This window comes from Neomonachus schauinslandi, chromosome 14 (assembly GCF_002201575.2).
Source record: "Neomonachus schauinslandi chromosome 14, ASM220157v2, whole genome shotgun sequence".
NCBI classification, from domain to species: domain Eukaryota; kingdom Metazoa; phylum Chordata; class Mammalia; order Carnivora; family Phocidae; genus Neomonachus; species Neomonachus schauinslandi.
This window is the reverse complement of record NC_058416.1, coordinates 74051740-74065051: the sequence shown is the minus strand read 5'-3', so window position 1 is coordinate 74065051 and position 13312 is coordinate 74051740. Positions and strand designations below refer to the sequence as shown.

Here is a 13312-nt window from a genome sequence, read left to right as displayed (position 1 = left end):
CTGCTCCGCGGGAAGCCTGCTTCTCCCTCTCCCACTCCCCCTGCTTGCGCTCCTGCTCTCGCTGTGTGTCTCTCTGTGTCAAATGAATAAATAAAATCTTTAAAAAAAAAAGAACTTAGCAAACCTAGTATCTGACATGACACAAACGGACAGAACCCATTGTACAGAGTTTCCTTTACATTCAGAAGCCCGCCGAACTGCAGGGCAATGATTTGGGAAAGCAAGTCCATAAAGGGCTGTGTGGCCGCTGACACAAGTCATAACGCTCACGGGATTTCTACAGAAGCGTCTGCCCTGATGCCTCCAGGCAGAAACCTGACATTGGCTCGCTGGATACGGTCCAACAGGGAAACGCAATTCAGAGTTCCAGGGATGGACGCTTTAGGCCTCTCCCCAAGAATCACCGAAATCTATTCAACCCCCCTAACGATAGACATGGCAAGGTGCATCAGCTTCTTGTAGGTACGGGTTTTCTTCTCATACCTATTACGTTATGCTTTACATTGATCATCCTTTCCCACTTGCTTTTTTCTTTAATCCTTTCCTGCCTTCTACTAGACTGATCGATGTTTGTCTTTCCTTTATTTTCCTTCATTTCTCCCTGTCGGCTTGTATGAAGGTCCTATTTCATTTCCCATCCTGGGTGCTACATAATTCTCTCATTTGCCCAATCGACAAATCTCTGCCTAACCGGAAGTTCTACGATTCTTCCTAACAACCCAAGAATCTCAGTATGTTTATGGTATATACTTTAAATTCTAGAAGAAAAAGAAAGACAGAAACCTCTACAATCCCATGTGTATCTGTTCATGTAATTTTTAACCATCTTTAGGTCAACCCATTCTACTCCAAACCATGCAAACCTTTAAAAAACCTTCTATTTCTATTTGAGTAAAAGGGAATGTTTGTTTAAATAAATAAAAGGGGGGAGGGCTTACCATTGCCTCTTGGTCACCTCCACATCAATAACTGTTCCTGGAAGTGGGTTTCGCAGTCTTCCTTCAGACTCCACAAAAAATCTGGTGTTTATTCGTTTCTTCACCACGATGAAAGTTAGTTTGACCCTTGAAAATAAGGACTGGCATCACCAGCTGTACTCTTGTCCCAGAGGCATTCAGAGTATTGAACCACCACACACCCAGGATCCGTTAAGAATCTGCAGAAGGCAGTTCCCTTCACACCCCAACTTTATGGCCTAGCTCCCTGTGCCCAACTTAAGCAGTAAAAGACATTTCTATTCACAGCCACCCACATCTTAGGGGGAGGAACTTCCTCACAAGGTCACGGCAGCTCATATCTATGCTGGGCACCAGGCTCTACCAACAAAACAGAGAAGGCCAGAAGAGGCAGCTGAGAGGGATCTCCAGCCCTGGGACCTACACAACTCCAGAATAAATGAGCTGCCTAAACACAAACCACCGCCAGGCTGTGTTCGTTCATTTTAATGAATAGCTGAGGTTAACAAACACCCCCTACAGGGAGATTAGAAAAAAAGGACGGGTTCTTAGGGATTCCACGGGGAGAATGCAATCTGGAATGTTCCAGTTCTGCTCTGTCCTCTGACTTGGGTGTGGAGCACAAAGTCCAAGAATGAAGGGTCGCCCGTCTTCTCCCCACCCAGCGACTGACGCCCTCTGTGTCATGCTCTCTCTTAATTCACGTGTCATAATTGTTACAGATCCGTTTCAAAGACTGAACTGTAGAGTTTACAACATCTGCGCTTTACAATTTATATACCCAGAGTCTTCAGGGTACACAGATTTTAAGGAGGACTCGATCTGTGGTACTTCATGGTCCAGCAACGCTTGAAGCTGACCGTCCCCCACTCCGTCCCGGTACACAATGATAGCCTGTGGCAGAAACAGGTTATGTTTACACCAGAGCTTCAGGGCGGCTGGAAGGAAACCAGAAACTTGGGTAAATAAGCCATAACTCAGAACCAACTGACCCCTGCTATTTGTAACAACTGCAACCGTGTAGCCTCCAGGACGCTGTCACCGCTTTTAAGTCTTCAGGCTAGCCCAGCATTTCCCACCAGCACCACTACTGGAATTTTGAGCCCGCTAATTCTCCATGGTGGTGGTGGTGGTAGGGCTGTTGCTGTGTTCTGTAGCATGCCTCGTCTCTAGCCGCTAACTAGACCCCAGTAGCACCTCCAGCCCAGCTGTGACAACCGAGAGTGTCTTTAGTCATTGCCAAATGTCCCCTGGGGGACAACTACCAGTATAGAGTCAGGCATTCCAGCTTTGATGGGACACTGACCTTCCAAGCAGGCTTTCAGCCCATTCACAAGCTCCTGCCCCGATTCCTGGAAGAGGCACTGAGAGAACCACCTGTTGGGAGAAAACTCTGCCATCGGTTTCAGAAACAAGACTGAAAATATCATCATTTTGATTCTGAGTTCATCTGGGACCTCTGGGGGGGGGGGGATCACTCTGGGTAGCCGAGGATCCAGTTAAGGATCCATTCTCTGATGCCCTGCAGAGATTGAAGCATTGGTCTCTTCCTGTACCCCAAGGCGTCTATTAAAATTGTGAATGCACACAAACAGGAATTCGGAATGGAAGCACTCGTTACCGTTGCTCCAAATTATGTGCACTTTCACTGTGCAGGACTACTGCCGTCTCACCCACTGGTGGACACCACAGATTAAACAGCCAGTGTTCCTGGGGATTCCTGCTTCCAGGCTCATGTCTTAAACAATGGCTCATCCATAATAATCTGCTTTGCGGGAGCCATCTGCTTTGGGACAGTGACAGCTACCTGAGCAATATTTGTCTCCAGTTTCTAGCCCCTGTATTTTAGTTACTTCAAAGTATTACGATGACCTGACATGTAATGTGTTTGTCTGCCTGCTTCTTTTCCAGAATGTACATTCCATGAGATGAGATCATGCTTTTTGGTGCAACATTTTCATAGCTCTGTTCTCAGCATTTGAATATAGCGAGGGATCAAAAATATCTATGAACTGAATGAAAGCTTAATTTCCTTCCCGTTGCTGCAACATTCTTTTCTACCTCCCCCCCCCCAAACAAAAAGCAAACCAATGTTACTATATCAAAATAGAAGATGACTGGGAAAAAAATGATGCCATTTGTGATAATAAAGATGGATCCTCCTTAAAGAATACTCTGGAATTATACCTCGTGGGCCACAACCATCAGTAAGCATAGCAGTGATCTGTGATGGTCATACATGTCCTAATGCTCAAGAAACTATAAACTGAAGAGTGTGTAAACTCATCTGAAGGCAGATTCTACTCTAAGCACAGACAACAAAAGTGTGCCTGGAGCAAAGGAGAAACATGGGGTATGAAAGCATGTCTTCTTTGGCAGGTCCATTACATATAGATGTATGAAGACCAGATCCTGTACCTATAGGCTGCTGGTTATATTCCTAGGTCTGTCTTCCCCATGTGGGGCCTGAGTTCTTCCCGCTGTGTTCATGGTCCCCATGCAGAGACTCACTGATCATCAGAGCCTCTGGTGGGCAGAATTCCAGCTCTCCTAATGCTCGGAACCTGTGACTATCACATTGCCCTGTGATTTTGTCCTATGGCATGGTTGTCTTTCTAAGGAGGTTTTCCAGATGGACCTTATCTAATCTCATGAGCCCCTTGAAAAGCAGACCGTTTTCTCTGATGGCAGAAGACGAAGAGAGATTTGAAGCAGAATAAGAACTCAGTGTGACCTGGGGGAGCAGGGGATTCGAGAAGGAATGTGGATGAAACCCGAGGAGCTGAGACAGGCCTGTAGCTGGCAGCCAGCAAGGAAATGGGGATCTCTGTCCTCTGGCTACAAAAACAAACAAACAAAAACAAATGGATTCTGCCACAAGTATGTGCACTTGGAAGAGGACCCCCAGCCTCCAGAGGAGAATGTGGCTTGGCCAACATGTGCCCGACCCGAGAGCCACATGGTGCCAGATGGCTGCCCACCGGACCTGTGCGCAGACACCTGAGTGTCCTCTTAAGCCTTCATATTTGTCATCATCTGGTAAGCAGCAACAGAAAAATGATACAGAGCCTTCCACATCAAATGCTTTTGGAGCATAACTTTGCCAGAAGAGGAGGAGAACACCTTGTCCATGGACCTTGTCAACCAACACTAGTTGGGTCCACCTCTCCTGGTGGGTCTACATCTGGCTGTGATCTATACAACGTCGGCCTAAGTCCACTCACTGTGTCAATTCTTGATTGATGCTGGACACAAAGCCTGCAATCGACTTCCGCCGATGTACAATATCGTGGAAACAGTCGATACCGATGAACATCGCATTCTGTAACTGAAATTTGTAAAAAAAGATAGTACATGGAGTTAGAACACAATAGGAGCAAAATCAAGCAATTATGTTTTCCAGATAGGTAAACAGAGTCTTAACGAATTCCACTGAACACAACTGAAATAAAGAGAAGGCAATGAAATCCAACCTACTCCTGTGTCCACCTTCCAGAGGGCACCTCCCATCTTGCAGTTCATCTGCTGGGCAAGCTTTGTCGCAATGGTCATCAGCGTCTGGGGTTTGTCTAAGGTCCGTGCGATGACACACTGGCTTGGGATCGGGCAACTGACACACAGGTATTGTTTTATGCTATCATACAGATCTTTCTTTTCACTGGACAGCACACAAACGACCTTGAAAGAAAGCAAAAGTGAGACTGTCCAGGACGCCACCACAGTGCTAGGAGAACTGGACGCCACGTCAAGGAAACTGTAGGTGGAGCACTGATAAAGCAGAGTCTATTCATTCAATCATAGCTGGTCCATGAGGGCAAAGGGTCTGGAATCCCAGTCCATTAAATAATTGTGAAGGTGACCACATGGAAGAAGAAAGTCTGGGAGCCAGGCACAGGCAGTATGCATGAATCCCTTGAACTTGCAAAGTCCTTACGTCCTGGTTATTCTGTTTCCGGGAGTTTATCATGAAGTTAACATGGGAGGGTTAAAAAGCACAGACTGAAATGCACCATTCTCAGGACAGTCACCACGTTCAGGCCAGACGCCATGTGAGGGGCACTTGCCAAGCGCTGTACCCGACTCAGCTCATTCTTCAATAAGCTACTGAGATCAATACTGTCCCCATTTTACCCCCAAGCAAACAAGCTCAGGAGTTCTGCGAACTGCCTGATGTACAGACAGCAGGCAAAGTTTTCAACACTCGCTTGGACCTCCAGCAGGACACGGAGCCGTGAGGAAGGGCAGTTACTGCGTGGCGGGGTTCGGACTGGGACGGGAAAATCCTCCAGGTATTGTTCTTAACATGTATGTATTATTATATGTATAATATATTATATGTTATATATTTTTACATTTTATACTTTTTTAACAATGATGCTTCTAGGAAGACTTTCTGCGGCAGATATCCTCAGATTAGGGACATTCTTTTCTCATTCTAGATGAAGTTTTTCTTTTCACATGAAGGAATATGGAATTCTATCAAATGCATTATATGCATTTTGTTTACATTTTATCTGCAATTATTTTTCCTAAAATTTCACCACACTAACCAGTTCATTCCTTCTTTTTCTAAAAACTTGATTTCCAGTTTTCAGACTTACTGGCACCCCTGGCCCATGGTGTTCTCCTAATATTTCTTTACTCTCCAACATGTCTCTTAATCATGAACTCTCCTTGTTCTTAATGTTGTCAAGCCTCCTTGGGACTCTCTTCTGTACTCTTGACAACATCAAGTTTTAATACTTTTGGCTTTAGATTTGTTGTTCTGCTTAGTTTCTGCTTTTTGTTATTTATTTTGTTCTACTTTATTTTGGTTCACTCTGCACTTAGTGCATTAAGATTCAGACTTCATTCCTAATGCATTCATCAAGGGCCAGAAGTCCCCTGTCATTATTAGTTTGCTGTTTTATACAGGGTTTGACTTATACTACTTATAAGGTCTAAATTACTTTTTAAAATTTCTATCGGTATTATTCTAATACAATTCCTACTTACAAGTAATTCTTTGGTTTTGGAATGTAAGTGGTTTAATGACTTCTAATTGTAACGGACTGTGGTCAATGTGTGTGTTTGATAGGTAGGATACCAGTCCTTCATTATTGGTTTGGCATTTCTCCATGCCTGTTGAGATCCTTTAAAGATGAGGGCTAAAATAACTTATAGATAGGCTTTTTTTTTAAAGCACCTCATCTTTTGGGTACAGATTATATACACATACACACACACATACACCCATCCCTCCCTCTTTTTATATATTTTAGTAGGTCAGTAAGTCAAGCTTTTAAATATAAGTGCAACATCTTCTAGATTCTAAATTTCTATGTGATGATTTCTGAGTTTTCTGAGAGCGGTCAGCTAATGTTGTCTCCTACAAATTCAGTTTCTGGAATAGCATGGGCCAGTCTCCTCCTAGGAAGAGCTGTTCAAGCTGATGAAAATACCAGACTGTGCCTCTTTGGGGCTCAGCCAGTCTAACAAGTTCATAAAGTTATAGGGTTAAGACAGGAGAGAAGTAGGGACCAGAGAAATGATCTCAGAAATTGTGGCCACTTTCTCCCAAAGGGTCTGGCCACCCCGCCACTGAACATGTCTGAAAGGTTGGAGACCATGAACAGACTGACGGCCTCCGAGAGAGAAAAGGACAGGAATTGGAGACAAGAGCCTGCCAAGGACAGGGTACTTGAGATAGATTTTGAGTGACTACCACTCAAAACTGAACAGATGTGATTTATAACACTATGTATCAAGACATATCAAGTCACTATCAAATAGACACTTACCATCTGTGTTTTGGAGGACACGTGATTTTCTAAGGCAGATGTATAGGATTGGACTGTATCACTTACTTCAAGTCTAGAAAGTAAGTATATAACATCTATATTCAAAATGAACAGTAAACATTTTATGCAGCCAATGACTCACGATATAAAACAAAACAAAATACAATGTTAAGACAGTTACTTCAGCTGAAAGGCTTTTTTTAAAGATTTACTTATTCATTAAAGAGAGGGAGAGAGCGAGCCCATGTGCACATGGAGGGAGGGGCAGAGAGAGAGAGAATCTTAAGCAGAAGTCCTCACTGAGCCAGAGCCTGACCTGAGCAGAAACCAAGAATCGGACGCTTAACCGACTGGGCCTCCCAGACACCCCAAAAGTTTGTTCTTTAAACAAAAATAAGTTCAATTTTTGGCTTCCTTAGCATGTATCTCAATAGCCACAAACCATACATCACAAAAGCCTATTTTACTACCTGTTACTGGAATAGACTAAACTTTGTTTACAAACTTTCAGGGTTTTGATAAAGCGACCAATTCGTCTAATTTAGTATCTTCTGATTCCACTTCCAGATAGCTAACAACCGGTTTTTAAATGGAGGTAATTGCGGCTCAACTCACATTTTTGCCTCTCTCATAGAGATGCCCATGGTGGGTGTGACTCTCCGTAGACTCTGCAGAAAAGAGGAGGCTGCTCTGTAGTTTCCTGTGGGATAGAGTATTAGCCAATGATCTAGTGACTTCACCTTGAGTAAGGGTCCACTTCTTGTCTCTTTTGACCAATCTGCAAACTGTGGGTGGGAGTCAAACTGGAAGAGAGAGGATAAGATTTCATTTAAAAATTTGTATTATATATATACATATATATATATTATGCCTTTGCTGATCAATATATATATTGAGGAGCCTTCCCATGGCCAATCTGTGCTACTTCCTATTGAAAGGTTACCATTTTAAACTTCAGTCGTGACTGAATTTACTTATTTCTTCCTTAAGATAGAGGGGAGTAATACTGGAATTCTATCATGGGTTATTCTGGATTGTCTTGATTCTAGGTAGTTGACTCTTAAGGAAACATTTGGAAGATTGTTTTGCCATGAGAGAGGACCACAACACTAACAGAGATAAAATACAGATGCCAAGGATCCTCTATGCCAAGGATGTTCTATGCATTTTAATGGAACATCTGCTTGCTCTCTCCTAGATGAAGGACAGGTAGCCCCAGAAGAGAGAGAGCAGTGACAGGTATTGACCCGAGTCAGTTCCTCCACGTTATTCATTTGACCCCAAATGACTAAATGAATAACTAAAATGGGACCATTTTGAAACCGTCTTACCGCTCGTCCTCCTTGAAAAATTCTTACTTCTTTCAAGATTCTTCCTGAGAAGGACAAGAAGCTGGCATCAAATTTCAGATCCCAGAGTTGAAGTTCCTGTTGTACCTCCTTATTTCTGAAAGGAAAAATATTTCCACAGGATCAAACCTCCTTCAAGGAAATAAGCAAAAGTAATGATCCATTTGCAAAATTCCCCTCTAACCTAAGATGCCTTGTTGTTGGTCCTCTGTGCTGACATGTTGCAGAGAAGGTCCCTAGTACTCTGAAACCACGTCTCTGCTCTCACATCTGCGCTTAGGATCTTTCTAGTTCATTCTCCCCCTCCAGACCTCCCCAAACTTTGCACTGACAGAACAAATAGAGTTGTTCCCCCAAGAGGTCATTTTCTTCCAACCTGTCGTTTTTTAGTTGGAGTATCTGAGATGCCAAGAGTTCTGCACAGGTCTCTACTTCAGGAGACACACACACACACACACAAACAGCACTTACGTCTGTATAGCGTTCATAAATTTTTGTAATTCATGCTGCCTTTTTTCTGGATCCAACCTCATATGAAGAGCCAGGTCTCTCATCACCCTATAATTTTTGCGCAGATCATCTGTTAGACCTTTGAAAGAAATTAAAAAGATATTGCTCAACAAGCAAGAATAGATTTATACATGAGAGGCCTTGGTTTTATCTGGAAGAGGAAGAGCCAACGGAGAGAACGCGGCTCTGGGTCACACAGAGTACCGTGGAAAGCGTGTACCTCTACGTCATAACATCTGGGGATGAAGGGGGTGGTCTTCTGTGAAGGATGCATGAATCTGCTGTACCTGTCAGGTTGCACAGTTGAGGAACCAGGAGTACAGGCTTACGGGGTGTGTCCTGCTGGCTCTTTTTCCATTTGCCTTTGCTGATCAAGAGTGGCTGATTCAGCTCAGTGACCGCTTGATCATATCGCTGCTCAAAAGAAGCAAGAACCAAACACTGGCGTGACTATCACCCAAGCCCTAGTAAAGTCACATAAATAGGTACAACAGTGCATTTTTGGATCACCAACAGAGGCCCAGGGGATGTGCTGGGGATACTGTTTCCCCAGGTTTAAGAACGCATTAAAGATATTCTTCATGTTCTCTTAATTTAGATGTCCTGGGGATGGCCTCTTTTTTTCCTATAACACACGGGGCCGAGGAGAACAGGACCCACAAACATATTGGGCTCACTGTACTAGCCTTCTTTGACTTCATATGGGTAGATGTGGGACCAACTCTTGGAATATGTATTTCTCACTACAGTACTGTCTTAAAAATTCTTAACTCGTAATTGAGAACTTTCAGGGGGATTCCCAAACTTAACGGGGGACAACAAACCCGGTCACTTTTTGGAGCTGCCCTACCACAGCTATGCCAAACACGCCTCCTCTGTCATTTCCCCTAAACTCTTCCAGCGGGAAAAGGCATGTACCAAGACATCCTATCCAGAAGGTCCTATCCCTAGGCTCCAATTCCTGTACGACAAAGTGCCTTTACTCTCCAACACAAAGTGATGATTTGTCATAGATCCTTTCATGCTGATCAGTGAGGTCCTCATCGGCAATCAGTTAGCCACAGGAATTCTGGTAGGATCTGTCTATTAAGCACCTCGAGAAAGTCAAAGGAGTTCCTGAGACAAGAAGACTTCAAATCCAGTGTTCATGGCTCTTTTCCCCTTGAGCTGAACTACTACTTTTTTTTAATTCTCATGATCTTGTTGCAGACCATGTACATTTTTCTTCCTTAAAGTGGTCTGTAGTTATTTGAAAGGCAGCTGGGATTCACCCCCATTATCCTGGTTCTAGAGTCTTAAGGCAGAAGCTTGTACGTGTAGATGTATATACATGTGTGCAGAATCATAGTGTCATTTTAGGGCCTCAACCACCACTCCTACCACCCAGTCTAGCAAAGCCTTTGTACGAGCTATTCTTCCTGTTGAGAACTTCGGGAAGCACACTACTTATTTCTCACAGCTGTCCTGTGACATCCTAGAAGGCTCTCCCGCAGCATTAACTTCTGCATCTAAATAGGAGTTCTGTTGTCCCACTTTGCATTATTACAAAACCTTCTTTGAAAGCCAGGATTGTACGTTCCTTCTAAGGGCTCATCTATGGATCCTGGGACTCTTCTAGGTCTCATGACAACACAACTACGTTGCCATCTATTATTAGACTGGGTTCTCACCAGGGCCTCCCGAGCCTACCCAAGTCATTTCAATTATTTCAGCTCATCAGTTTTGCTCAAGTAAACCCGCTGAAATCATGGCCTTATATTTCTTTTACATCCAAGGCTCCTCCTATCAACACATGCCAAGAAGGTAGTTTGCTTTCATGTAAATGCTCTTTCAAATTATTCCCAAATCTACTGCTCTGTGATGCCAGCATGTGTGAACTATTATATATTACATATATAATACATGAACTATTATATCTTATATAAATATATATTATATATAACTAATATACAACATATAGATGAACTTTTATGTACTAGTCATGGTGTAAGATGTAAGAGATACTATAAGGAACAAAACCAACATTGTCCTGCCCCGGGGAAACTCCATCTACTGGCAACGGGAGAGATTCATAATCACTCAAATACAGAATTACAAATTTGGATGGATGCTCTGAAATGCAAGGGGCACAATAGAATGGGGGGAGGTGGCCACAAAGGCCTTGAGGCTGAAGGCTGGTGTGAGGAGGCTGGGGGGTGCAGATGATGTTGGGATACCCAACATGGCTCTTCTCAGTCAATGACCTTTGAGGTGAAATGTGGAGAATGAACAAACATCAGCCTGATAGCCCTGTCTGCAACTCCATCAGAGCCTACTGTCAACCCAGCAATCCCCAAACCAGCTCCTCACACAGACTCTCCCCTTGCAGTAAATGACGCCAGCCTCCACTCACTTCCTCAGATAAAGCCAGAGTCTACTCTTACTGTCTCTCACTACATCTGAGCTATCGGTAAGTCCTGCCCATTTGCACCTACCCTCTCCCACTCTAATCCAGGTTACCATGATCACGGACCTAAACGGACTTAACCACCTCCCTACTGGTGTCCCTGCCTCCCTTTTTACCCACGGACAGCCCATTCCCTGTACATTAGACACACATCTGTAAAATAAGATACATCGCTTCATCCATCTGTATAATACTATCTGACAATAAAATCCGATTTGTCCAGGTAGACAGGACTTTATACAACGTGGCCCCCACCTCATCCTCTGACTTCATATCCTACAACCCATACACGTCCCGTCCATAACCATGTTTACTTCTTGACAGAACACTCTAGCCTCATTTGGGATCTGGGCACGGCAGCCCCATCCTGGAAGTGGGGTCTCTTCTCTCCTCCCCAATCTGCGCACAGCTTGCTCCTTTCTGACATTCACACACCAGCTCCTCAGAGACTTCTAGGACCAGCAGTCTGAGCCAACAGACATTCTCCACAATACCTCTTAATTATCTGCATATATCCCGCAATATAGGTTTTCTTCTTGTCTGCCAGCTCTCTTCCTGCCACAAGGATGCAAGTTCCTTAAGAACAGAGAACGCAGTGGTCTTACCAACGTACACCCAAGATGTGGCATGGCCCTCATTACATGCTCTTGGGATTGAACGAACAAGCACCTAGTATGGAGCACAAGTGGGGATGATGCTGTACTAGCATCATCCCCTTGGAGGGATGTCACAGGGCTCTGTGTAGCCTCAGTGCTTCCAAGTAACTAGATTTTGCATTCCTAAGAGAAAAATACAAGCTGTTCTTTTTAATTATAAGCTCTTTCCATTTGCTACAGATACCTGTAATTCCTTGATTCTTTCTCTTATCTGCCAAAGCTAGAAAACCAACCTCATCAATTTGTGTATCTTTGTTCACTAAGCTAAGTTTACTTATTTCTTTGTGAACCAAGATTGAGGAATTCAGGAGTTAGGAGATTTAGCACAGAAGTGACATCAATTCAGATGGTAATTGGTCTTTTTCTTCTTTTTGAACCACGTTCTATAGGGCTGAAACTTCTACGTAAGGCAAAGTGTTTGTATCTGCAGTCTTGACATTTTATTTTCTAGCCAATAATCCAGCATTATAAAACTACCATAGCCACTTCTAAGACTTACTGGAGAGGTCATATTGGAGCCATTCTAATTATATGACATTACCCTCTATACAAGGCGCTCTAATACATGGAAAACAGGTACAAGTCAAGTTATAATAACCCCAAAGAGAAATTTTATAATATATGTATTTATTATATACAAGATTATGACTCATTCTGTAACACATGAATATAAGTTATGCATATATTATTACGAGACATATTTGAATAACAAAAAAAAGATTTAGATACACTGAAAGATTTCTTACCGTCTTGTAGTACTCTACGAAGGTGATTTCAGCCCCATCTGATGTTTTAAATGTAGTTCTGGGAGTCTCCTCCCAATCAATATCATCCACCCTATAGGTTTTGTTGTTAAATCTGTGGAATAGTCACAACATATGGTATTATTCCTAACGTATTCATTGCATGGGATCATGCAAGAAACAAGAGGCTTTAAATCCTACAAGTAATTACAGGATCTATCTGCTTTATTATATGTATAGCCTATATTTATTATTCTTCGTATATTCACCTTTCAACACAACCCAAAGTAATACCACAACCACGAGCAGTCACTTCTCATTTCCACTAAACTCCCCCAGTCCTTAGGCAACCACCAGTTTAGTGTCCATCCCTACACATTTGCCTACCCATCCTATTTCACATGAATTGAATCATACAATACATGGCCCTTCCTGACTGCCCTCTTGCACTTAGCCTAATGTCTTTCAAGGTTCATCCCTGCTGTAGCATGTTCTGTCACTTAATTTTTATTGCCCAATAATACATTTTATAGATATAGTACATTTATTTATCCATCTATCAGTTGATGAACATTCAAGTTGTTTACACTTTTGAGCTATTATGAATAAGGATGTTATGGACATTCATGTACCAATTTTGGCAGACATAGGTTTTCATTTCTTTTAGGTATATAACCAGGAAGAGAATTGCTGGATCTTATGGTCACACTATGTTTAGCATGTTGAGAAAGTGCCATACTGTTTTCCAAAGAGACCATACCATTTCACATTTATACCAGCAGGGTTTGAGGGTTGGTTCCGATTTTTTTCCACATCCTTGTCAACACTTAATATCCACCTTTTTTATTTTAGCCATCCTAGGGGGGTATGAA

General features: G+C 42.9%; 1 protein-coding gene across 1 annotated transcript in view; it reads right to left on the bottom strand.

Annotated features, from left to right (window-relative positions):
- Positions 1 to 13312, bottom strand: part of PIWIL3 (piwi like RNA-mediated gene silencing 3) — a 28856-nt gene that overhangs the window by 1010 nt on the left and 14534 nt on the right. The window contains exons 7-15 of the mRNA XM_021703471.1: positions 12444 to 12555; positions 8883 to 9009; positions 8557 to 8674; positions 8095 to 8182; positions 4434 to 4724; positions 4181 to 4284; positions 2263 to 2333; positions 1738 to 1894; positions 939 to 1064 (exon numbers count right to left, since the gene is read on the bottom strand). Of these exons, the coding sequence (XP_021559146.1) occupies positions 939 to 1064; positions 1738 to 1894; positions 2263 to 2333; positions 4181 to 4284; positions 4434 to 4724; positions 8095 to 8182; positions 8557 to 8674; positions 8883 to 9009; positions 12444 to 12555 (1194 nt within the window). The remainder of the gene's footprint in view (positions 1 to 938; positions 1065 to 1737; positions 1895 to 2262; positions 2334 to 4180; positions 4285 to 4433; positions 4725 to 8094; positions 8183 to 8556; positions 8675 to 8882; positions 9010 to 12443; positions 12556 to 13312) is intronic.